The sequence below is a fragment of the Populus nigra genome, chromosome 7 (genome assembly GCF_951802175.1).
Source record: "Populus nigra chromosome 7, ddPopNigr1.1, whole genome shotgun sequence".
In the NCBI taxonomy this organism is placed as follows: domain Eukaryota; kingdom Viridiplantae; phylum Streptophyta; class Magnoliopsida; order Malpighiales; family Salicaceae; genus Populus; species Populus nigra.
The window spans coordinates 15,155,212-15,181,667 of NC_084858.1; the positions used below are offsets into that span (position 1 = coordinate 15,155,212).

At 36.0% G+C, this 26,456-nt stretch overlaps 2 protein-coding genes across 3 annotated transcripts; one reads left to right on the plus strand and one right to left on the minus strand.

Moving 5' to 3' along the window:
- Positions 1–1,179: 1,179 nt before the first annotated feature.
- On the plus strand, positions 1,180–3,739 carry LOC133700228 (pentatricopeptide repeat-containing protein At1g66345, mitochondrial). 2 transcript variants are annotated; one of them, XM_062123775.1, is made up of 3 exons: positions 1,181–1,367; positions 1,629–1,772; positions 1,861–3,739. In XM_062123775.1, the coding sequence occupies exon 3, from the start codon at positions 1,880–1,882 to the stop codon at positions 3,548–3,550; it is 1,671 nt and encodes a 556-aa protein (XP_061979759.1). In that variant the 5' UTR covers positions 1,181–1,367; positions 1,629–1,772; positions 1,861–1,879; the 3' UTR covers positions 3,551–3,739. The 2 variants fall into 2 exon arrangements, with proteins under 2 accessions (XP_061979760.1, XP_061979759.1); XM_062123776.1 differs by lacking the exon at positions 1,629–1,772 and having other exon boundaries at positions 1,180–1,367.
- A 371-nt stretch (positions 3,740–4,110) lies between these two features.
- Positions 4,111–24,010, minus strand: LOC133700096 (valine--tRNA ligase, chloroplastic/mitochondrial 2-like; the record flags this gene model as incomplete). Its single annotated transcript, XM_062123659.1, has 21 exons — positions 4,111–4,667; positions 4,922–5,088; positions 5,269–5,341; positions 6,133–6,234; positions 6,361–6,465; positions 6,794–6,941; positions 7,432–7,544; positions 7,621–7,671; positions 7,783–7,920; positions 8,084–8,194; positions 8,441–8,552; positions 9,545–9,616; positions 10,164–10,216; positions 11,047–11,122; positions 11,353–11,414; positions 11,506–11,558; positions 11,822–11,875; positions 12,129–12,220; positions 12,556–12,650; positions 13,024–13,107; positions 23,870–24,010. Coding segments are annotated over 21 exons (2,031 nt in total), but the record flags the coding sequence as incomplete, so codon positions are not given.
- Between the last annotated feature and the right edge of the window lie 2,446 nt (positions 24,011–26,456).

A 26,456-nucleotide genomic window follows, 5' to 3' on the forward strand; every position in this document is an offset into this window, starting at 1 on the left:
GGAGGGTGAGGGATGTTGAGACTTGAGATTTGAAGACCGTGTTGGTTTGATGAAATGTTTGGTAAATTGTGGACTTGAGATTTTGTTTGATAAGGTAATGTGCAGAGTGAATAATAGAAAAGGATGAGCAGTGGCATTGTCTATATCAACATTGGTTTCCAAAATTAGATCTCTCCACCTTACATGTACTGTACAGGCAAGAACAAAGGAGATGAAGAGAGACAGTTTTTCTGTTGATTTATTTTTAGGGTCAATTTCTTCTATTTTAAGTGAATTATACTTGTTTTAAATGGGAGAGTGATGAGAAAAATTAAAAGTAATTTTAACTTAGAAGTGTTATTAGAAATTGCACATGTTGAATTAAAAAAAAAGCGGGAGTTTAAATTTAAGTAATTTTAATTATTAATTTGTAATTTAATTAAAACTCGATTTATTTTTTTTTAAAAATTAATATTGTTAAATTTTAAAAAAAATTAAAAAATACTACTTCTATCGACTCATGTTAATATATATATATAACCTGTGATGTGAACTTTCAACAAAGTCACGAGCCAAACCAATTTAATAAACTGTTTTTTAACATAAAAAAGAAATTGTTTGTTAGATTGAAAGGCCTATGCCTAATTTTAGTGAAAAGAAAAAAAATGCTGTGTTCATTTTGTTTGAGAAACATCTACCATGGGTGAGATATGCACGTCAGTGTGCATCTCCAAATCTCATGAACAATAAAATTTGTCATCTATCTACACATTCAATCTTTAAGCAATTGTTCTTGGCATGACTCCGACTAAACTTATTTTTAGTATCATTTTTATAAAGGTTTAGTTCTTGATTTTACTAAACCCAAATTCTTGGCAAAGTAAAAGAGTTGATGTAGCCGTGTAGTTGTTAGTTTTTTATTTATTAATATGGAGTGTTTATTTGTATGTATTTCGATTAATTTTATAAATTTTTAAAATTAATAATTATGTACATCTTTAATGGTTCTGGAATTTATAAAATTAAATCATATCTTTTAAAGTTAAATCTAATCTTTTAATATAAATATTGGTTTAACTAGATATTCACTTCATAAAAAGTTAGTTAATTCCATAAAAATATAATCAAGTCAACATTTAACATAAAACATTTTAATTTTTTTTTCTTAAAAAATAATCAAGCAATATCAATGAAGGGGACACGTTCCCTTCATTGAATCCCTCCCTTTGTATTGCTCTCTCTTCCCTCTTCCCTCTCCAAAGCCTATAAACTTAACGCAAAACAAAAACCATCGAGGAGCAGGCAGAAATTTCACAAGGATTCGTGAGGGCTTTCTGTCTTTCTCAAGCACTGACAAAGTAGAAGGAATCACTCTGCTTACTTATCAGGTTCCCCTCTCTCTATACTTCTGAAGTTTCGAGATTTTTGTTGCCTTTCTCAATAATTCTTTGAAGCAAGTACATGGGTTTTGTTGCTTGTATGGAGATATTTAGAAATGAGAAAGAAAATTTCAAACTTTTGAGGAACAATAGTGCTTAGTGACCCACACCCACTTGCCCATGGTTTGCAAATTGGTAGCAGCTGAATGTTTGAAAATTCTGTGAAGGTGAATAAATGTATGAATGTGTCTAATTCTGAGATTTTGGCAGGCAACGGAAATGTGAAAGTTTAAGGAGAAAATCTTTTGGCTTGAACTTTGATCAAGCTTTTTCTTTTTATTCAATCTGATACTTGAAGATGTTACAGTTACATGTTAGTTGCCGATGCAGAATGTTTTGCAATTGCTTCTAAAGGTAATAGTTTAGCACTTCATAATATTTGTCAAGATGTACAATCCTAATAGATTTCATGTCTCATCCGATACTTGTCCTGATTGATTAGGTAAAACTTTGGCAAGAGCATGGCTTTGCTGCGTCGAACTTTTCCATCTTTGATTTCAACACCACTCAAGAATTCCATTCATCCACGTGTCTGCAGTTCTTGGTTTGAGGTGGCTAGATTTCTTCATGATGGCACAAAAACAGAAATTGATACAGTCGTAAGCTCCATATGTGATTCATTAAGGAGAGGATATAACTGGGATACCCTGAATAGAAAATTTGAGTCTCTTCAGCTCAACAATTTGCTTGTCAAAAATGTACTGCTGGAATTGAAGGAACCAACCGATGCAAAACGGGCTCTAGGCTTCTTTCATTGGTCAGCAAGAAGGAATTTTGTACATGGGGTTCAAACATATTGTCTGACGATTCACATATTAATTCAAGCTCGGCTGATAATGGATGCTCAGGCATTGCTTGAATCAATTCTGAAGAAAAGTGTAGGGGATCCTACAAAATTTTTGGTTGTGGATTCCCTCCTTAGTAGTTATAAGATTATTATATCAAGTCCCTTAGTGTTTGATTTGCTGGTTCAGGCTTATGCGAAGCTGAGAATGTTTGAGATTGGTTTTGATGTTTGCTGCCGCTTAGAAGAACATGGGTTCACCTTAAGCCTTATAAGTTTCAACACCTTGATTCATGTTGTTCAAAAATCTGATAAAAGTCCCCTGGCGTGGAAGATTTATGAGCACATGCTTCACCGAAGAACTTACCCAAATGAAGCAACAATCGAAAGCATGATCAGTGCTTTGTGCAAGGAAGGGAAGTTGCAAACAATTGTGAACATGTTGGATAAGATCCATGGAAAGAGATGCTCTCCTGTAGTTATTGTTAATACTTGTTTGGTATTTAGGATTTTAGAGGAGGGAAGAGTTGAACCGGGCTTGGCTTTATTGAAAATGATGCTTCGAAAGAACATGATTCTGGATACTGTTGCTTACTCTTTGATTGTTTATGCTAAAGTCAAACTTGGAAATTTGAACTCAGCAATGCAGGTCTATGAGGAAATGCTTAAGCGAGGTTTCAATGCAAATTCTTTTGTGTACACTTCATTTATAGGAGCTTATTGTAAGGAGGAAAGAATTGAAGAAGCAAATCAGTTGTTGCAAGAAATGGAAAACATGGGTTTGAAACCATATGGAGACACTTTTAACTTTCTCCTTGAAGGTTGTGCTAAAGCAGGAAGAGTAGAAGAAACTTTGAGTTACTGCAAGAAAATGATGGAGATGGGACATGTTCCCAGCCTTTCAGCTTTCAATGAGATGGTAGGAAAGCTGTGTAGAATAGAGGATGTGACACGAGCAAATGAGATGTTGACGAATTTGTTAGATGAAGGGTTCTTAGCAGACGAGATCACATACTCTAATCTAATTTCTGGTTATGCAAAAAACAATCAGATTCAGGAAATGCTCAAACTTTACTATGAAATGGAATATCGCTCACTCTCTCCTGGATTAATGGGTTTCACTTCCTTGATTAAGGGCCTCTGCAATTGCGGAAAACTAGAGGAAGCAGAAAAATATTTAAGAATTATGATAGGTCGATCTCTAAATCCTCGCGAGGATGTTTATGAAGCATTGATTAAAGTGTATTTTGAAAAGGGTGACAAAAGAAGGGCTCTTAACCTTTACAACGAAATGGTTTCTAAAGGATTGAAGCTTTGTTGCTCGCATTATTCAGGTGCCTGTACATAGAATGTGGAAGGCTTCTTGCTGGATTAGAGAAATCTAGTGTGAGCTTTCAAGTCCCAGCATCAAACTGCCTTGGCAGGTTTTTGCTTGAATCTTAGGTAAAGAATCCTCAAAAACTTGAAATACTTTTTTGATTTTGTTTGGTCCCGTTTCTTTTCTTGATACGAATTAGAGAAATGACTTTTTCAGACAGTAATGGTTTGGGATTTAACAAAAAATTAAACTGTCAGCCTAGCAGCTACACACCAACAATTTGGAATCATCTGATGGTGCTTACAGGGAATTTCTGCTAATCCATAGTTTTGAACTGCTTTTAAAAGTGTAAATTGGCTATTGAGATTATTAAGGCTGTAGCAGATAGATAACCACTATTCCCTTCTTTCACAGTTACAATCAAACCGATCCCATTCTTGATAAATTTCATATTGATCAGTGACAACGTTCTTCTTCAACTGCATTACAATGGCCACTGAGAATACAAAAGGTTTTACTCGGTTTCAAATCATCAAAGCCTAAAAGACTGCCAGACCATGATACGAGGCAAAATGGTAGACACATCCATATAAAGGTAAAATATACGATAGAATTGAAGTTATTGAAAAATGTATAAAGATAAATGCAGGACAATATAAGTAGAAATTCTGGCGGTAAATGAATAACTGTACATTTAGACGGCCAAGAATTCTATCAGTGACCCGTGGCACAAAAATTATCATGGATAGGAGCACAATCTTATAAGCAATTTGTCAAGTACTTTTATCTCTTCCATTAAACAAGGCAAAGCAAGACTCAATTTATGCAAAACTTCCGTACATCCAACTGTTCCACTATCCTGTCCTAAATGGCCATCCATAATCGTCCTTGTCCCACCAGAAAGTAGATGATGTGGATGTCAGATTGTTGTATGGATCACTGGGTCTAGCAATGAGATGAATCCAATTTTGTGGATTTAATCTGGACAATGAGAAGAAATGAAGTCTACCCAGACTGCCTATTGCGACACCAGAACAGAGGATTTCAGGAAAGCCAACCGATTCTTGGTGAGGTTTATCTTCTCCTCTGCCTCCGCTGCCTTTTCTCGAACCCCATGGACAACATCCTCGGGAGTTTTCTCTACAAACTATAAAGCGAGGTAGATTGTAAGCATGTTGCAAAAGTGATATCAAGAGCTATGAATGTTAAAATAGATTTATCCTAGGGTAAGAGACTAGCACTAGCAGTCTTTACTTAACATCAAGATGTGCTGGGGCCTAGAAAATTATAACCTTGGATCATACAAAATCCATAATGATTATGGTTCAGCAATCCCTTATTTTGAGGGGGAGATTTGTGGGCATAAACGCATGTAAAAGTTGAGTAGAAAGATGCTCATACTTTTTGAGAACTGAGATAAGCAACAAGTCCATCATACTCTACTTGCATCTTGGAGAGGCGCTTTGAAAGGCGTTCTACCTCAGCAGATATATCAACCATATCTGCAAGAGGAAGATAAGCTTCTAGTCCCTCACTGGCAACCAGATGTACTGATTGGTTTGCATCCCCTAAAGCACAACAGAATTTACATAATTTAGAATTAAAAGTTCAAAGGCCAGTCATAAGTAAAGGAAAAATGAGAGAAGGCAAAGTACTATATGTCATTTATAACTGGCCCATTTACAAGAAAGAAAACAAAAGGCGGAAACAAAGCAGAAAAAGCAAAACTGATTTGGAAATAAACATGCCTGGAGGAGAATCTGTGAAATGGACATTTTGTAGATCTAGCCTGGAAAGAAGAGCTAAGACTTCCTTCTCGTTCTGCATTGACAGTGATTGTTATTACCATGCATAGTGTGCACATGCACAAATTCAACGAACAGCCATGCTACAAAGTGTCTTACTTAAAAAGGCTACTATTCAATCACCTTGCCTAAACATCTGTAAATTGCAATGGAAGAATGATATAGCAATGACATGTTTATAAACAGCATGCAAAGAAGTGGTAAGATGAATCCCGTGCATAATACCCTTTCTTTTATCAAATAGAAAACATAACATTTAATGAAAGAAACAGAGCTAAAAAGATAGTGAGAGCATAATTCACTATCCTTTAAAAAAAATTATTTGGATGGTTGGGGGCAGACCACTTCAAGTGCTAAAATATAACTTACATTAGTTTTCTTGGCATGAAAGGGCATTTACATGTTATAATCAGTTTGGGCAGCGGAATTTTGAGAATTTATACAAGTAAGAATCCTTTTTCCTAGCTTTACTGACCAGAAGGCCAGTCTGTTTGCAGCATGTTCTATCTGTATTCTTCTCTTTTCAGAATTGTTAATATCTCTATTGCACTAAGAAATGATTTCTTTTGGCCAGGGGCCTTGGCCATGAGCTCAGGAGGTGCTTGGAGAGGGGGAAGAAAAGACAGCATATGAGACAAATGGAGTTGGAACGTAAAAGGTTCAAATTTTACAATGCCAGACCAGTGAAAACCAAGGAAAAAGAAAGAATGTTTATATCCTCACTTGATTATGCAAACTAAATCTCTAGTTAAAACAGCACACTAATGCCCACCTACAATACAGATTAAGAAAATGGACTGCACTTACAGATATATATTGGATGACCTCTTCACTTGCAACTATAGATGCAGATATACGCTTGGCTGGCTCAACTGAGTATTCTGCTCGAGCATTGCGAATTGCTCTAGTCTAATTCATAAGTAAAGATGGATTCATTATTCTTGTGGTAAAAAAAAAGAGAAGAGAAATACAAATAAATTTTGTCACAGATTAACCAATTGAGTGAGCTGGAAATGGAAGTAGTTGTGTGCTCACCAGATCTTGGAAATTTTCAAATTTTTTTATGGAGTTTGGAAGCTGTAGAAGTGAAGTCTGGGGCCAAGGAGATACTATAAGTGCTTCTTTCCGTTCAGGGAGTGCCTGTGTATAAATTGGAGGAAGTCAAGAATCAATAAAGTGAAACATAATGTTGTTGCATCAGTACAAATTTTTCAAAGTGACATAACAAGGAACATGCTGCATCAACTTCAAACTCAAAGAAGTGATTTTTAAACTTGAACACATAATATCAACTTTTAAAATAAAAAAAGTGATCTTTAAACTCAAATGTCAAAACCAACACGGTCAATTAAAGGAGGAGTCCATTTCAGTTGAATAAAAGATGGGTTGAGAAGAAATGTTCATGTAACGTCTAATCAATAAAGTTTAGGGCAGAGTTGACAAGGCTTCTATGCTACAAAATTGTTACCTGCCACAGTTCTTCAGTGACAAATGGCATGAACGGATGTAGCAATTTCAAAACATTTTCAAAAACATACAATAGAACAGCCTGTGCCATTGACGAAGTTGAATCAGCCCCGGACTGGTAAAGGCGAGCTTTACTGGCTTCAATATACCTGGCCAAAGAGAAGGCATAAAACCATGGAAACAGCTAAAATCTTTAAACCAAAAAAGCAAGACATCGAAAAGAAAGCTACATTTGGAGTATAACAAGCACCAAATTTATCTTCAATTCTACATCTATGCACATAATAGCAAGCATGAATGTACATGCACAAGACAAGAAAAAACCATGAGTTTCACCAATAAGGAATGAAAAAAGGAAACAAAGAACTTATTACCCTCTATTTCCCCACTCTGTGAATCCAACGTTTTAAGGGATCAGTTGCCACTTCATACGTACATACATGCACTGAATCTCAATCTCTATCTTTCTACCAAAGTGCAGCCTCTCACATGTATTAAGTACTTTATGTATTGGGATCATTACATATAAGGGTTATGTTTTGAATTCCAGAACCAGGAAATTTATTTATTGTCTACAGTATCTCTATTAAAATAAAGGTAAAAAGTATTCCAAAGAAAAACTAGGTAGATTTAATGTACCAATCAGCAAAATCACTCCAAAAGAAATCATAAGTTTCTCTCCCAACATCTCCAAAGAAAAACTTGTCATAGCTAGTTGTGACCATGTCAATAAGCACATGAAGTTTTGACACCTGAAATTAAACGAGGTTATTAGTTTAACTATAGAGATTTGACAATGGACATGATGCTTGATAGCTATTCTCTTACCACCCAACATTCTGGTAAAGGTAGCCTGGAAGCAGACTCCTCTTTGTCAAACTGCAAGAAGAATAAAATTTGTTCAGTTAACTGAACAGGGCAATGCCTACAGTAAGCATAGAAAACGTGACAACAAAAAAACCTATGTCCTCTCAAAGAGGATAAAGAGACCTTATAATCCATTATAGTGTCCCAAGCAGATACATCAGTTTGACTGGGCAAATTCTGCAGCACAAACTTGCATGCATTCCATAATTTGTTGGTGAAAGCCTTGTTGGCAGTCAACCTCTCAGTAGACAAATTAAGGTCCTGGGTCAAAAAGCATGTATATTACTAAAACAAAATAGCATCTGTTGTCAGTTTTAAACCATCCACATGCAGGAGGCAGATTGGCTCCGTGTATTTTTTTTTTCAGAAAATGCCATCTAGTCTTGAAGGAGCAGTTTAAAGGATTATAAGACAGGAGAGAAACCTGGCCAGCAGTTCCTAGAGAAATAGTGAATCGTAGAGCATCAGTGCCAAACTCTTTGATTGTATCAAGGGGATCTATTACATTACCAAGTGTTTTAGACATTTTCCGTCCCTGAAAATATGACATGGGATATGGAGATAAAAGTGAGAACAATGCATGCAAACTAAGCTATAGGAACAGCAACTGAGTAAAATGGTAATCACAATAAAAAGAGCAAAGTTGGTAAGTAATCCTTGCAGCAGTTATTTTTCCGTTGTCTTCATGAGACGTGAGCTGCTGTACACATAAATAGAGCTGTACATGGATTTATGAACAAATACATGCATACGAACAAATTTACAAGCACACTCTACTCACTTGTGAGTCCCGGATAAGCCCGTGAAGATAAACATATGAAAATGGAACAGTCCCGGTAAACTCAATTCCCATCATGATCATCCTTGCCGCCCAAAAGAACAAAATATCATGCCTGTCCAAACAACAGAAGCAAGTATCAATGGCAACTCATGAGGTAACAGAAGGCCATGGAGGCAGAAACCTGAAAATAATGAAAAGGCAAGCAGCGGCAAAAAAAGAAGCCATGCATATCAAGGGTTAAAAAACCACGTTTCAATGCGATAAAAGATAGTACCCTACAACAGGAAAGACATTCATCTTGTTATGAAGCCAGAAGCCAGGTAAATCACAAAAACTCTTAAATCCTGCCATTGTCACGGATAAAATTGACTACAACATAACTCAGGCATGGTGCCTCCAAGATGGGTGTTATAAGAGAGAATTTTGAGAAAGTTCTACCCTGGAGAGTTTTCCACAAAGTGGTTAGTCAATTCTCAAAACAAACTTGAGCACTAGTTACTGCAAGCCAAATACATTTATGGTGTTTTACCATTGTGCCAAGAAAAGAGCCGATTACTGATCAACTCTTTTATGCTGAAAATTGTTTCCAGCCTATTTATATGAATGAAGTTAGCACCGGTAGTCATAATTATGATGCAGAATATATATTCCATCAGAGTTGGCAGAAAATTATCACCAAAAGCCGAATCATAGTAGCTATGCCACGAACAAGAATAAAAGGGGTGAGAACTGTGACCAGTCCTGTGATGAAAGATGTTTCCCAACTCTCTCTTGCTCCCAAACCATGAAAACTTCGTCTGTCAATGTTCACTCTACAAACAAAGAGTAGAAGTGTACAATAAACAACCCAAAACACCAGAAGCTATTTTGCTCCATACACAGCCTGCCACAGATTGAGGCTTGGCTGCCAAGCACTCTGGATATTCTTTCAAAACTGGCCAGGTTAATTGAAAGTTTCAAACCCCTCACTCAGCCAAACTGGTCACAAAGTATCAATCCAACTTCAATTTCTTGAAAATGGGTTCCATATAAAATGATTAAACTACGGCCAGGATAAAAGACAATAACAAACCAAACAAGCAAGTCAGCAAGAGAAGAACATGCCCAGTTTCAAGCATTGTTGTTGGATAAAACTTCCTAAAATCCTCTGCTGAAACATCTGGCCAACCAAGAGTACTGAACAGCTACAGAGCACTGCAGATGGAAATTGAATAGATGAGGTTAAGGAGAAGTAAATTCACTTCATTTAAAATGTTAATTCCATGGGGTTATGTGGAAAAAATAATTCCAGAAAACCATTGGTTATGAGGAAAAAAAAAAGTGATGAAAGATTCAAAATTCCCTCCAACAAAAATTACATGACTGATAAGAGATTGAGTGGTACATAAAGAATATCATTGAGGCTTCCACAATAGACACAAATGGTAGAGGATTAAAATCAATGCATAACCTTGGGTATCTATCTTTTTAGCAATGTTTATCACAATATCTAAACAGCTAGATTATTAAGGGAAACAATGCTTGGGAGAAGCAGGATTAACTGAAAGAAGAAAAGCCAATACAGAACAAAGTTTGCTGTTTATTCTATAACTGTTTGCATTCCTAGACCGGATCAAAACCATTTGCTGCTGTAGGCATTTCCATGAGAAAGTGATTGATTGTCCAACCTCTTTGATTCTTTACTGTACAATTTAAGCATTGACAACAAGAGATAAATCCTTACCACTCATAAAAAAAACAGACCTTGTCAGCAGTCCCAAAGTCTTTATCAACATGCTGCCAAAATAGCAACCAGGTTATTTCCCTGAATTTTCAACTTGCTTTAAGGAACAGAAGTCCAGATTATAAGTACATGGTTGACATAAAATTCAATAAAAAACATGCACTATTAGAATAGCGGTCATCCTGCTTATCAAATATATAACTTATTGAGCTGTCAGAATTTGCCAGAATCTCCTAAGAATACATATAAGAGCATGTACCACATACTCACACAACCAACTAAATGGCAGGAGATTTTATGATATCTGAGCCACGCCCAAACTGTACATACCATGAGTAGTTTATATATGCAGGTGGTTCAGCTTTACCGCTAGAAAGAGAATACTGCTACACCTATTTCATCTTCTTTTTTTTTCCTATTAAATACAATGATATACTGTGACTAAAGAATGTGTGGATATGCTTTACCACAAAATGATTCAGTAAATAAAGTCCACACTGAAATTACAGAATGAAAGCCCTGAGGTTTAGTTAGAGGGCTTGCATCCTTTGTCACAATGAACATTAACACCATACTGTCTGATCTTCAAAAATCTTGAAACAATAATAAGAATTAGCTAATAGTTATCTCTTTTTTTTCAGTGATAATGGCAGGTATGAATTAGATGAAATAAAATTATTGTCAATGTTTCACAAGCTTCTAATCATAGAGATTATCAAATTTTTGGATAGCTTAACACCATGTTGGTACTTATTAACCTATATATAATGATAAGGCATATTCCTTAAATTAAGGATCTAAATAATCAATCCAAAAAATTTGTTATTTGCATCCTGGTCTAGTAGTTTAAAGAGTTCATGTAGATTACATAAAATGCCCCTACCTTGGGATTCACAGCAATAGCTAAATCACCAAATAAAGTCTCAGGCCGTGTTGTTGCTACTGTCAAGAAGTCACTCCTACAAAAGGAAGAAATATAAAAATTGCAATATGCATACAGAAGCAATCTTCTAGTAAGCTGTGGCAACATTGACAAGTTCACATAGCACTAACGCTGTACCCAGATAGTCAAGAATATGTTAAATGAGTAAAAAAAAAGTGGTACTAATTTTCATTGAAGATCTGCTAGACATCATATACTTACAGAGGAAATAAAGAAATAGTACAAGCGTAAATCTCCAATACTTACTGTCCAGCAACTCGATACTTGATGTGATATAAAGCGCCAGGTTCTTCAGAATATTCTACTTCCTAAGCACAAATAAAAAGAACTCATGTCAAACTATATTATTTGTAACAATAATGGAAAATCAATTGAGGCTGGAATCCAAAAATAGCATACCAAGTCTGAAACAGCAGTCTGCAGATTAGGAGACCAGTTAACCAAGTAAGAGCCTAGAAGAAAACATGAATGTGGGGAACCACTTATCACAATAACTAAACGACTGTTTAATATCCTAAATATAGGATACAGTGCATAGTTAAATACACAAACTGAAGGCCTAGAAATTGAAAAAAAAAAAGGAAGAAGAAAGCAGCCCCCTACTCTTTAGCACCAATGAACAGGTATACTTTTGTAACCAGGATCAGACTGCAAGAACATGGATCCCCCCCTTTCCCCTTTAGTCGGAAAAAAAAGAGCTCAAAAAGTTCAATACCTTGATAGATTAGACCTTTCTCGTGAAGCTTGATAAATGCCTCAATCACAGCTTCTGCAAAATTAGAAGGCACGGTGTCAGAATAAAAGATTATCTGATAAATGCAGTTAAGCATATCAAAAGTGCTTTTCAGGCACAATTAAATGAAGAGCTCTCCAAAAAGAAGTCAAATAAAGACCAGAAAAGAGAGAGAGAGATGTGGCACCCATTGCTAGCAATTTAACACTACCCATAAACTATCCCCACTCACATACAGTTTTCTAGATTGGCCACTGTTCTACTTCTGCCAGTAAGAAAACTGCCTTACGACTTAGCTGTTCATCAAGGGTGAAATGCTCTCTAGTCCAATCACAGGAAGCGCCGAGTCTCTTAATCTGATTTGTAATAGTTCCACCATATCTAAAAGCATAACAAGAAGAAATCATAAAAACACCATAGGAAGTGGGATGCACTGATAACTGAAACTACTGCAAAACATAACAGTAGAAGCAATTTGAAGGTTGAATAATAACAGCAACCTTCAAAATTCAGCAAAACTACTGAAACTACTCTTTTGATTACATGTGGTCTATCAATTTATTTGGAATCAGAAACACATGGCAAGAAATTGAAAGCTGAAAAAAAAAAGAAACAGGTGTGTGTTTTGCGAACTACAGAAGAAGGTAATGCTTGGTCAATCAGAAAACATAGATCCCATAAAGGAAAAAAAACAGGGGTGAGTTTGGGGTATATACTTCTCTTTCCACTCCCAAACTCGTTTTGTGAACTCCTCTCTGCTCAGATCATTTCTCTTAATTCCTTCAGATGCAAGCATTTTTTCTACAACCAACTGAGAAAAGAAGCACATTTATTCAAAAAGAGAATTCAAAACACACAAGCAATTCAAGCAACACTTCATCAGAAACTTATTGCCAAAAACATAAGCAACAAGAAAAGTAGTGGAAAGACTGAAAATCAATACCCTAAAAGTCAAATCTAATATAATACGATCCCTATATAAACAGTTTAATAGGGGATCTTCATTTCTCCAAGAAATGCAACTAAAGAGTTAGAGAAACAAAGTTAAAGGAAATCTCCAATACTGATAATAGTTTTATGGAAGGCTTAAGTGAAAAATGGACTTTTTTTCTGTTAAAAACAACCCAAAAGGAGAATCAATCAACACACTAATATCAGTATAAACAGAGAGTTCATAAACAAACCTGAGTTGCAATACCAGCATGATCTGTACCAGGAAGCCACAGAGTTGGTCTTCCCTTCATGCGATTGTATCTAACCATGACATCCTAACCAACAAGATTACCAAGTTAAAAAAAAAAACAGCTTCAAAAGGTAGCAAATTTGATTCACGATACTAGTAAGACAGACAGCTGGCAAAATGTAAATGTAATTGTGATATACAATAAGAACATCACTTAATATTTCTCAAACTCAGTTCTCCAAATTGATTAAAAAAGAATCAAGAGCACATTATCATGCAGTTGTAAGTCTGTAAAAAAGTAATATCCTCTGCATATACCGTGTTCTGGAGAAATTTAAAATGGCGTTGATGACATAGAATGAGATGGCTAAAAAAGCATCTCATATCATTGATGCAGATTATTAATGGGATATGCAAAGAGAAAAGTTCACAGAAAAGTCAAAAGAGTGATTGATAAAATTGGTATCTTGTGCATAAACACACTCCATCCATGCATCTTAACTTTAGTTGTTGGTTTTAAAATTTGCTTTCCTAAGAAAAGGAACTTTCAAGAATAATGTATCTCCAGAATTCTTCATCATTCAGAATAAAGTCAGCAGTTTAGGGGCCTCTATTGACAAGATAATACAAGAGAAATTTTGAAATGTTTTCTATATTTTTCACTAAAAGAGTTATAATATATATATACATCAAGAAGTATCAAATCCCTGAATTCTAGCATTGAATAAACATAATCAGATCCTTTAAAATACTAGGCCTAGACAATAATTGAGATCTTTAGAGAGAATCAAGGGATATACAGCTATGACAGAAATTAAACAAGAAAAGAAGAATATAGTGACAGCTATGAAAGAAATAGAATAAGAAAAGGAGAATATACTGATAGCTACAAAAGACAGCTATTAAAGAAAAGGAGAATATATTGACATCCCCCCTCAAATTGATGCGGGTAGGTCGAACAACATCAATTTGCTATTGAGAAACTTATGTCGTTGGCGTGTCAAGGCTTTTGTAAAGGCATCAGCGATTTGAAGATCAATATTGAGATGAGGAAGAGTGATAACACCGCTAGTAAAGGCTTCCCGAATATAATGACAGTCCACCTCGATGTGCTTGTTGCGTTCATGGTAGACCGGATTCGCAGCGATTTGAATAGCACTAGTATTATCACCATGAAGTGGAGTAGGAGCAGTTTGGGGAAACCCAAGTTCAGAAATAAGACCACGTAACCACACAATTTTAGAACAAGCTGCAGACATGGCGCGATACTCACCCTCTGTAGAAGATTTAGAGACACAATCCTGCTTCTTACACTTCCAAGAGATCAAGGCATCTCCAAGAAAAATGCACCAGCCCGTGAGAGACTTCCTAGTATCCGGGCAGCCAGCCCAATCCGCATCACTATAGGAAGTCAAGGTAAGAGTAGAATGTTTAGGAAAAAACAACCCACGAGTAGGGGAACCAATTAAGTATCTAATAAGACGACGAACTGCAGCAAGATGAAGATGTCGAGGTGCCTGCATAAATTTGCTAACTATATGGACAACATAGGAGATATCAGGCCTTGTAATTGTTAGGTAGATAAGACTACCAACAAGTTGCCTATATAAAAAAGGATCAGGCAAAAGCTCGCCTTCATCTTTTCGGTATTTCACATTCACCTCCATTGGTGTATCAACAGCAGTAGCATCCTTTAAACCAGCTAGCTCAATGAGATCCTAAATATATTTATGTTGATTTAAGAACAAACCATGATCTCTAGAGTGAACTTCCAGCCCCAAAAAATATATGAGATGTCCAAAATCTTTCATTTGAAATGTACTATGCAACATATGTTGAAGCTTGGCGATCAAACCAATGTCATTACAAGTGAGGATAATATCATCGACATAGACTAAGAGAAATACCATACCAGTGGTGGTCTTGTAAAAGAAAAGTGATGAATCATATTGACTTTGTGTGAAGGAGAAGGTGAGAAGAGTGTTGCGAAACTTCTCAAACCAGGCTCTAGGTGCCTGTTTCAACCCATACAAAGAGCGTCTTAGTTTGCAAACATCATTAGAAGCCGTTGTGGACATACCAGGTGGAAGTTGCATATAAATCTCTTCCTTAAGATCCCCATGCAAGAAGGCATTTGTGACATCCATCTGATATAAAGGCCAAGCTTTAGAGGCTGCAATAGCAAGAAGTGTTCTCAACGTAGTCATCTTAGCAATGGGTGCGAATGTTTCTTCATAGTCGAAGCCATATTGTTGTTTATTGCCAAGAGCAACCAATCTAGCTTTGTATCTATCCAAAGATCCATCAGACTTGAGTTTCACAGTATAAACCCACTTGCTACCAATGGGCTTGACATGTGGAGGACAAGAGATAATATCCCAAGTATGATTGGCCTTAAGTACGTGAAGTTCTGCCTCCATTGCTTGTTTCCAGCACTCATGTGCGCTAGCCTGTTTATAACAAGTAGGAGTGGAAATAGAAGACAGAGTAGTAGACATAGCCACAGGAGTGGAAAAACCATAACTTTCAGGAGGTTTGTGAGGTTTAGAGCTTCTACGAAGAGGAGGGGGATCATAGGAAATGGGCAGAACAGGATCAGATGTTGCAGGAAGATGTGAAGGAACCTCAGTGAGACCTGGAGAAGGAGTAGAAGCAGGAGTGCGTCTATGATAAACATAACCAGGTTTAAACCTTTGTACTGGTGTTGGTGACTCAGGAAAATATGGTAAAACAGATAGAGAAGGAAGTACTGAAGGCTGTTGGGTGCAAAAGAAAGGCTGATTTTCAAAAAATATGACATTCTTAGAGACACGAGTTCGACGTGCATGTGGATCATAACAAAGAAATCCTTTTTGGGTGACAACATAGCCTAAGAAAGCACACTTGACAGATTGGGCAGTAAGTTTATTTCTCTCATGTGCAGGAAGGTGAACAAAACAAACACATCCAACAATATGAAGATTGGAATAATTTGGTGCATGTCCAAACAAACGAACGTAGGGAGAATCATTGTTTAAGTGGGGAGATGGTAATCGATTAATCAAATAAACAGCAGTACACAAAGCTTCACACCAAAAATGAGAAGGAACACATGACTCAAGGAGAAGAGTTCGAACAATATCAAGAAGATGACGATTCTTTCTTTCAGCCACACCATTTTGTTGTGGGGTGAAAGGACAAGAACGTTGTGATATGATCCCATGACTTTGAAGAAAAAATTGAAATTCATTTGACATATATTCACCACCTGAATCAGATTGCAGAATTTTGATTTTGGCAGAAAATTGTGTCTCAACTAAGGCAAGAAGGGCTTTAAACACAGAGAAGACCTCACTTTTAGATCAAAGAAAATATACCCAAGTAAAACGAGTGAAATCATCTATAAATGTAACAAAGTATCTGTAATGTTTATGAGAAATGACAGGTGCAATACCCCATACATCAGTATGCACGATCTCAATAGGTTTGGTGGTGCGGGTTTTATGCAATGGAAAAGGAAGTGTTTTGCTTTTACCAAGTTTGCAAGATGCACAATCAACAATATCATTATTAGAAGAAGTCGAATTTTTATTTCCTAGTAAACCAGATTTAAACAAGACTCGAAGTACATGAGAATTAGGATGTCCTAAACGTCTATGCCACACCTGATTATCATATTGAATAGCATTATATGCAATATAATTTGACATAGGAGAGGGAGATAGAAGCAAGGGAAATAGGCGTCCCACTTTAGGTCCCTTCGCGATCATCTTCCCAGACACTTGATCCTGCACAAAACAACCAGATTTGGAAAAATGAACATCACAATTGTTGTCAACTAATTGACCAACAAATATAAGATTAGTGGACAGCTTAGGAGACACAAAGACAGTATTTAGAAGGGCTAAAATATCACCAACAGTTGTGATAGACAAGGGATTACCATCGGCAGTACGAATATGAAGATTGCCTTTATATTTTTGAACATTATTTAAAGGTAAGGCAGTGTTGGTCATATGATTGAAAGCAGCAGAATCAAAATACCAAGGCTTAGGAATAGAATTTCGGTTACCTGAAAGGCCTAAAGCAGAAAGGGCAGAAACTATCATTTGTTGGACCATTTCAGGGGTAATAGAGGACTGACTAGGACTAGGAGTATTTGAGGAACCAACCGAAACATTATAGGCAGTTTCAGATTTCTTTGGAGGCCGGATAGAGTAGTCTTTGATGATATCCCTGTTTTCTTACAATAGTTGCAGAATTTTTTAGTACAAGTAGTGGCAATGTGTCCAAATCCTTTGCAGCTATAACACTGGACATTTGACATATTTCTACCTCCTTTAGACCTCCCTTGAGCAGTGTATGCAACATGAATTGGAGTAGAATTTTGAGCTTTTTGCTCTAAGACAGCCTGTGTAATGATCCGTTGTTCTTCCCTGAGAAGCTCTCCTACACAGATATCCAAGAAAGGAACTGGTTCTCTATTCATCAGGTTGGACCTGATTGCTTCAAATTCCCCCCTTAACTTCATTAAAAACTGATCACACTTGCTGGTCTCATGCACACTTTGAATAGCAATAAGTCCTTCAAGAGGTACACTTGCATACACAATGTCTGTGTACTCAGCCCAAAGATTTACAAAGGAAGAATAAAACTCTTGTATTGACATACTGCCTTGACTGAGTTGACCCAACTCGAGTTCCAATTGGAACCTTCGTGCTGTATTGCTTTGGTTGTAAACTTTCTTCAGGTAATCCCACATCTCTCTAGAGGTTTTGTAAGGCTTGAGATTGAGAAGCATGGAGTGTTCCATACTTCCAAGGATCCAAGACATAATCTGAGCATCCTTCACCTCCCATTTCACATATTTCTCCTTTTCCTGCTCACTGACAGGTGCAGGAACTGTCCCAGTAATATGACCCCATAATTCCTTTCCCTTGACAAAAGTCTGAAACTGGAAAGCCCAGGCAGAATAGTTCTTTCCAGTGAATCGAACAAGAAAATGTTCAGATCGTTCCAGAGACATGATTTAACTAGAAATAAGAACCAAGAGATCAAGTCCAAGAAAAACAGAATAGAAGAACCAGACAAGGAACTAGACACAAGATGAATTGATTTCAGAATTTTTGCTCTGATACCATGACAAGATAATACAAGAGAAATTCTGAAATGTTTTCTATATTTTTCACTAAGAGAGTTACAATATATATACACATCAAGAAGTATCAAATCCCTGAATTCTAGGATTGAATAAACATAATCAGATCCTTTAAAATACTAGGCCTAGACAATAATTGAGATCTTTAGAGAGAATCAAGGGATATACAACTATGACAGAAATTAAACAAGGAAAGAAGAATATAGTGACAACTATGAAAGAAATAGAATAAGAAAAGGAGAATATACTGACAGCTACAAAAGACAGCTATTAAAGAAAAGGAGAATATATTGACATCTATAGCATTTTCTTTTGCTATAAGCCTTAGATGATTATATTCAGACAATCATTCCATGTTGTATCGCTTATATCTTACAATCATATTTTTTCTCATTTGCATAGTTATTGGATCCCTATATTTGAACCAGCAAGATATGGTATTCACTTTTTTTCCTTTTTTATTCTTTGAAGAAAGCTTCAAACATCCTCTCTGTATGCTGAATAAATAGCAACTACAGCTACAACTACCATTTTTCACTATAACTGATTCATTAACCAAAAATGAAGCGAAAGTTAGAACAATTCTTAAAAGCAACAGCTACGTAACCACATCCAATGATCAAATAATAGATAAGAAGTGCATCAACAGGAGTGTAATGTCCATAGTGAGTTATAATTTCCACCTACCATTTAGAAGGATTGCCTAGGAGACAAACTAGGTGTCTGCACTCTACATGCAGTTGATATTTTGTTCTTTGGAGGGCAAAAAGCTACCGTGAGGCAAACCCCCCCCACCTATTAGAGACGTCTCATGATTCCTTATCATGCACTGTTGTAACGGCTTCAGTTTGTTTAAATTTTGAATTTGTATTTTAAGCTATACACTGATCCTCAGGGATAAACTTCTAGTTTGTTACAATCCTTTGTATTTATATCAGCTAATCTAATGAGAAGATGTGTGGCATATTTCCTCTCTTCTGTTTCTCTGCTCCTCTTACTCTTTTATGGTATTAGAGCAATTAATTGATACTACTCTCTTCCCCAGCCACCAAAAACATGACAACAACCAATTCCAACTCTGCGCCTGATATGCAAAACACAAATGAATCAAACACATCTCTCATCTCCATCAATACATCTGCCCAAGTCCCACTCAAACTCACCACAACTAATTACATCTCCTGGAAACTTCAATTCCACACACTCTTTATCGGATATGACCTCTTAGGATATATAGATGCATCCAAACCCTGTCCACCCTCCACTATCACTCAAAACAACACCACTGTACCAAATCCTGCTTGCAATACCTGGATTGGACAAGACCAACTGATCCTTAATGCTTTAGTTGGATCTCTTTCTCCCATAATTATTTCATTCATTGCTAGAGCAAAAACATCAGAAGAAGCTTGGTTGATCTTAGCAAATACATATGCTAAGCCATCCCGAGGGCGCATCAAGTAAGTCAAGAATCAAATTAAAAATCTGAGCAAGGGGTCTCACACTGTTACAAAGTTTCTTCAATTGATGAAATGTCGGGTTGATGAACTTGCTATTCTTGGGGCACCAATGGATGAAGATGACCTCACAGATAAAATTCTTGATGGTCTTGGGGATGACTATAAAAAGCTTATACATGCAGTTCAAGCACGCTATACCATGATCATGTTTGATGAACTCCATGAAAAGCTTTTTAATTTTGAAGCATCTCTTCAAGGTGCAAAGTCTGAACCCTCTCATTTTCCAGCCACAACAAATCCTGCCAATCGTAACACTACCAGTTGGAGTCCCTCTTTGCACTCTAGTAACACCAACAATAATTGGCGTCCCTATGGTAACCATGGTACAGGTTGGCGTCCCTTACCCAATGCCAATAACCGATCCCCTGTGTTTCCAAACACTGGACAAAACTCATTTCGCAGCCAACGACCTCCTTCACGTCCTTATCTTGGTTACTGCCAGATATGTGGAATACAGAGGCACACTGCTAAAAGATGTCCCTCTTTTCGCTTGGTGCCAAATCAACCAAATACAACTCCAGTTCCACCAATGAACAGCACTACTACAACTTGGCAACCTCAAGCTCATTTTGCATCCAACACTACTTCCACCACTCCTCAATGGCTACTGGACAGCGGTGCTTCTCATCATGTCACTGCTGACCTGAGTAATCTATCTCTTCACACACCTTACAATGGTTCTGATAACATTATGATTGGTGATGGATCAAGTCTTCCAATAACACACTGGTTCTACATCATTTACCACTCATAACACATCTTTTAAATTAGACAATGTTTTGTGTGTTCCCAGCATGAAAAAGAATCTAATTTCCATCTCTCAATTTTGTACATCTAACAATGTCTCTATTGAATTCTTACCATCCTCTTTTTATGTGAAGGAACTTCACACGAGGGCAATCCTTTTGAAGGGTCAAACGAAGGATGGGGTGTATGAATGGTCGGTCCCCTCTTCCCTGTCATCTCCATTAGTAGCCTTTTCTAGTGTCAAAACTTCTTCATCTGCGTGGCATCATAGATTAGGCCATCCTGCATTTTCCATTTTACAACACATTATTTCACATTATCAGTTAGATTTGTCTTCCACTCCAATCTCTGATTTTTTTATGTAATGCTTGTCACTGCAATAAAAGTCACAAATTACCTTTCTCTACATCTACCATCGTCTCCTCTCAACCACTTGAAATTATTTTCACTGATGTGTGGACTTCCCTATTCTCTCCCATGATGGTTTTAAATATTATGTCATATTTGTTGATCACTTTACTAAATACATTTGGTTTTATCCTCTTAAACATAAATCTGAAGTTAAAGATGTATTTATCCGATTTAAAGCTATTGTGAAAACACACTTTCAAAATAAAATCCACACACTTTACTCTGATAATGGTGGTGAATACATAGCTCTTCAAACTTTTCTTGCTACCTATGGGATCACTCACCTTACTACTCCACCACACACTCCTGAACACAATGGATATTCTGAAAGACATCATCGTCATATTGTCGAAACCGGTCTCACTCTCTTATCTCATGCCTCACTTCCTTTAATATTTTGGACTCATGCCTTTGCCACTGCTGTTTACCTAATAAATCACATGCCCACCCCCACACTAAATCTATCATCCCCCTATGAATGCATTTTTGGCTCTCCCCCAAACTACTCTAAACTTAAGATTTTTGGTAGTTTGTGTTACCCATGGTTACGTCCTTATACATCTCACAAACTTGAGTCTCGTTCCAAACCGTGTATTTTTCTAGGTTATTCCTTAACTCAAAGTGCTTATTTGTGTTATCATCCTCCCACATCTAAAATGTATGTTTCTCGTCATGTCAAATTTGTGGAATCAATCTTCCCCTCTTTTAAGTCAAACATGCAACCTGTCAATCCACAACCAGCCACTGTCTCCACATGGATCCCTCCTATAATTACAGTCCCAACCAACCAAGCTGCCACCGGGACATTCAACACACCATCTACAGTTCAACCTCAAGGACAACCCTTTTGTGATGCATCATTCCCCACTACAAATACAGCCCCACACCTACCACATGAGCCTCCTGTCCAACCAACCATTGTTATACCTTCACCTGACATTCAACCAACCACCTCTGTGCTTTCATCCAACACCCAACAAAACACCTCTATCCCAGTTCATAAACCTACATTACAGCCACCACCCCTAAACTCCATAACCATTAGAGCCAAAAACAACATTCGAAAACCAATCCAGAAACTTAATCTCTCCACACAACTATCTCACCCTATTGATGTAGAACCAACCACTGTGACCCAAGCACTCAAAGATCCAAAATGGCGTCGTGCCATGTCTGAAGAATATGATGCTCTTGTTTAAAATGGGACATGGGAGCTTGTCCCGTCAGATTCCAGTCACAATATAGTTGGATGTAAATGGATTTTTCGAACTAAACGTCACTCTGATGGCTCTATTAACAGGTACAAAGCACGCTTGGTTGCGAAAGGCTTTCATCAAAGATCAGGAATTGACTATCATGACACTTTTAGTCCTGTGGTGAAACCTACTACAATTCGTTTAGTTCTTAGCCTTGCAGTGACTCGTGGTTGGTCCTTACGACAACTGAATGTAAACAATGCTTTTTTGCAAGGTCATCTCTCGGACAATGTTTATATGTCACAACCTCCGGGTTTTATTGATTTGGATCATCTAACTCATGTTTGTAAACTTCAGAAAGCAATTTATGGGCTTAAACAAGCTCCACGAGCATGGTACCATGAACTTCACAAATTTCTTATTGCTTCAGGATTTCACAATGCTCATGCCGATACATCTCTTTTTATTCTCAACACTGGAGGTAACTTGCTCTACCTTTTGGTTTATGTGGATGACATTATTCTTACCAGTAATAATGATACTACAGTGCAGAAGTTTATACAACTGCTTTCTCACCGATTTTCTCTAAAAGATCTGGGAAACTTATCTTACTTTCTCAGTGTGGAAGTTTTTCCCACTGATCATGGTATACTGCTCTCTCAAAGACGTTACATTGTTGATCTTCTTACTCGCACAAAAATGATGGATGCTAAACCTGTCCATACTCCATTACCTACCAGTCCTCCTATAACATTGCACTCAGGTTCACCTCTTAAAGATCCCACAGAGTATCGAGCAATTGTTGGCAGCTTACAATACTTATTAATCACAAGGCCAGACATTGCCTTTGCGGTTAACAAGCTTTCTCAATACATGTATCAACCAACTACAGAACATTGGATTCTTGTGAAACATCTTCTACGTTATTTGCATGGTTCCTCTAGTGATGGCATTCAGCTTTACCATGACTCACCACTTTCTTTACATGCCTTTGCTGATGCAAACCCTCTTTCTTTGCATGCCTTTTCCGATTCTGACTGGGCTGGAAACAAAGATGACTTCACGTCTACCAGTTCCTATGTTGTTTACATTGGTCGTAACCCTATCTCATGGAGTTCCAAGAAGCAAAGAACAGTTGCTAGATTCTCTACGGAGGCTGAATATAGGTCAGTAGCTGCCACAGCTGCAGAGCTTAACTGGATAAGTTCCCTCTTGACAAAACTTGGTATTGCTCTGCCTCAGACACCTGTGATTTATTGTGACAATATCAGGGCAACCAATTTGTGCTCAAACCCAGTTTTTCACTCAAGGATGAAGCATGTTGCCATTGATTTTCATTTTATTCGTGAGCAGGTTCAAAATGGCATTTTACGTGTCTCTCATGTTTCAAGTGATGATCAACTTGCTGACGCCCTTACAAAACCTTTTCCCAAGTCTCGATTTCTTTCACTTAAATCCAAGATTGGTCTCGTCACACGACCCCAATCTTGAGGGGGCATATTAGAGACGTCTCATGATTCCTTATCATGCACTGTTGTAACGGCTTCAGTTTGTTTAAATTTTGAATTTGTATTTTAAGCTATACACTGATCCTCAGGGATAAGCTTCTAGTTTGTTACAATCCTTTGTATTTATATCAGCTAATCTAATGAGAAGATGTGTGGCATATTTCCTCTCCTCTGTTTCTTTGCTCCTTTTACTCTTTTACCACCCCCCCTCCCCAACACCCTAGCTGAGCGGTGGCTCAAAAGCTGTTGTGTGATCCTAATATGATGTACAGGAAAAACAAATGAAAGTTCAGGTCATAAATCAACAAGTTTGAGTTCAGTTCCAAACCTCAAGAGTCACAGACATTGCATGCCCCATGTGCAATGAACCAGTAACATTTGGAGGTGGCATTGAAACCACAAAAGGATCACTCCCTCGGTCAAAACTTGGCTTAAAAAATCCTTGAGATTCCCACTTGGCATCCAACAATTAGATGATGTTACCATGAATGAACATATGCTAAGACACGTTTAGAAGAAGCACAGCACCATTTGCATATGAAAAATCTATCAAGTAATATATTTACAGAATGTAAGAGGAAATTAGAGTATGGTCAAAGAAACAGTACCAGTTGTAAATTCGTTCTTCTGAAGAAAAATCAAATGACCTTGCGATTTCTGGGGAAGTAAATACACCATTTTCTGTTGCAGAAACAGCAACTAAAAAGCAATAAAAAAGCTATTAAGCTAATTATAAATATTTTAAAAAATAACCATAATTACACTCTCCAATACACGGTAGCCGGAACAATTTAGGAGCCTGCGTTTTACTAGTCTATTTGTCAATTTGGTCCTTCAGTATAGCAGCATTTTAGGAGCCCCTTTTTACCAGAAGCGGTTAGAGTTTATTAGGCATTTTCCATGTCGTGCAACTCCCTCGTAAAATGGATTTATACTATGATGAGATTGGTTGACTTTGACTATCGAAATAATTTCTGAAGAGAGAATCTGTGATTGTTGACTGCGAGAGGAAAGAGAGGAGAGAAGCTTAGCACGAAGGGAAGGGAGATATTATAAGTTTTGTGGTAATAATTATTTTTTATATTTATTTTTTTGTGTTAATTTTTAAAATATATTAGAAAGTGTAATATTTATAAATTTAGTTGTAAAGTAAAAAAAAAATCATAAAACAACCAGGGCAATTCACCCTGAATTCTCTTCAGTGTTTAAATTTAAGAAGTCAAGGGAAGAACCAAATCTTTTTAACCATGAAGTTAATTTTCTAAAATTAATATATGAGTTAGTAAAATCGAACTAAGAGACTTTACGTCTAAGTGAGTTTTTAATTTCTTTTTTATACGACATTAAAACTTATGGGATTTATTAGAATTTAAAAAATAAAAAAAATATTAAACAGTTGAAACCTGGAAACAAGATAAAAAAAAAAGGCACTTGTATTGCTGTACACGTTTCCAAAGGATAAAAAAAATAATCCTCTGGTGTAGTTCAGTTAGTTATGTTTTAAGTTTGTTTCTAAAAATAATTTATTAATTTAAGTTTTATAAATTTTATAATTATTAAAGGTTTATATGAATGTTAATTTTAGAGCTCGTGAAATTAATGAAAATACACACAAGTTGGCTCGAACACCTATATTAATATAAAAAAAAGAAGATATCTATAACCTATCCATCCATTTTGTCAACTTTAATTATTTCTTGTTAATTTTGTTTTTTTGAAATGACATAAGGAAAAAAGCTTGGAAAAAAAAATCCGCTTTGAAGATATGATACGTTTTCCCTTTTCTTTTAATAACATAATTGTTTCAGTACATTCAATGAATAAATCACTTCTAATCTCAAATGCATTTCAATTTATAATCATTATGGGAAAGAGAAGAAATTACCGATTGAATATTCTCATGTACAGCATGTTTATTAGTGTTGTAAATGGTTGTTTTTTAAAGAATTTTTTAATTAAAAATATATTAAAATATTTTTTAAAAAATAATTATTTTTTAATATCATCACATCAAAATAATTTAAATATATTAAAAAATAATTTTAAATAAAATTTAAATTCAATTTTTTAACCAATAATATTTTTACCACAATGATAAAAATCTGTGGTAAAATTTCACATCCAAGTGGATTTGGTTGTCCTATACAAAATCAGTATCTTTCGATTTTGTTCATGTCCCAATAATCAAAAGATCCTGCTTTTTTTCTTGTTTTTTTTACGGGTATTATTAAATCCAGTATGTTTTACTGGATCAATTTAGTGATATGTTAACTTGTTTTTTTATTAAAAATAAATTTAAAATTAAATTAATTAAAATTAAATTTCATATAATCATTTTTACTTAGATAACTCCTCCTATCAGTATAATTATCAATTTTTATGTTCTTACAATAGAGTTAAAGATTAGCATAAACTAATTCATACGACAAAAGCATTGCAACATAAGAGAGAATATTATGGATTAGAATTTTTAAAGATTTATATGATTATTAATTTTAAAATATATAAAATTAATTAAGGTACATACAAGTTAATTTGAAAAGCCACGTTAAAAATAAAAAAAAACATTATTAATCAAAATAATGTGAGAACTCATTTGTTTATTGGGGGTAAATCAGTATTTTCGGTTGAATGATTATTATGAAAATAATCGGTGACAACTTGTTCTCTCTGTTTTTCTTACAGTAGAATAACATTATTAATGTTATTAAAAGAAAAACTGTTATTAAAAGAAAAACTCTATCAACTAGTATTAAGAGCATGTTTGGATTTTTTCTTTTCATAACACAATTTGGTAAAATTTAATTAACCTTAAAGGGAAGATTTCTTTAATTGGACACCGATGTTTTTTTTTTCATTTTTATCTTAGTTTTTTTTGTTATTGCTAAAAAAATATCAATTTAATATTTTAATAT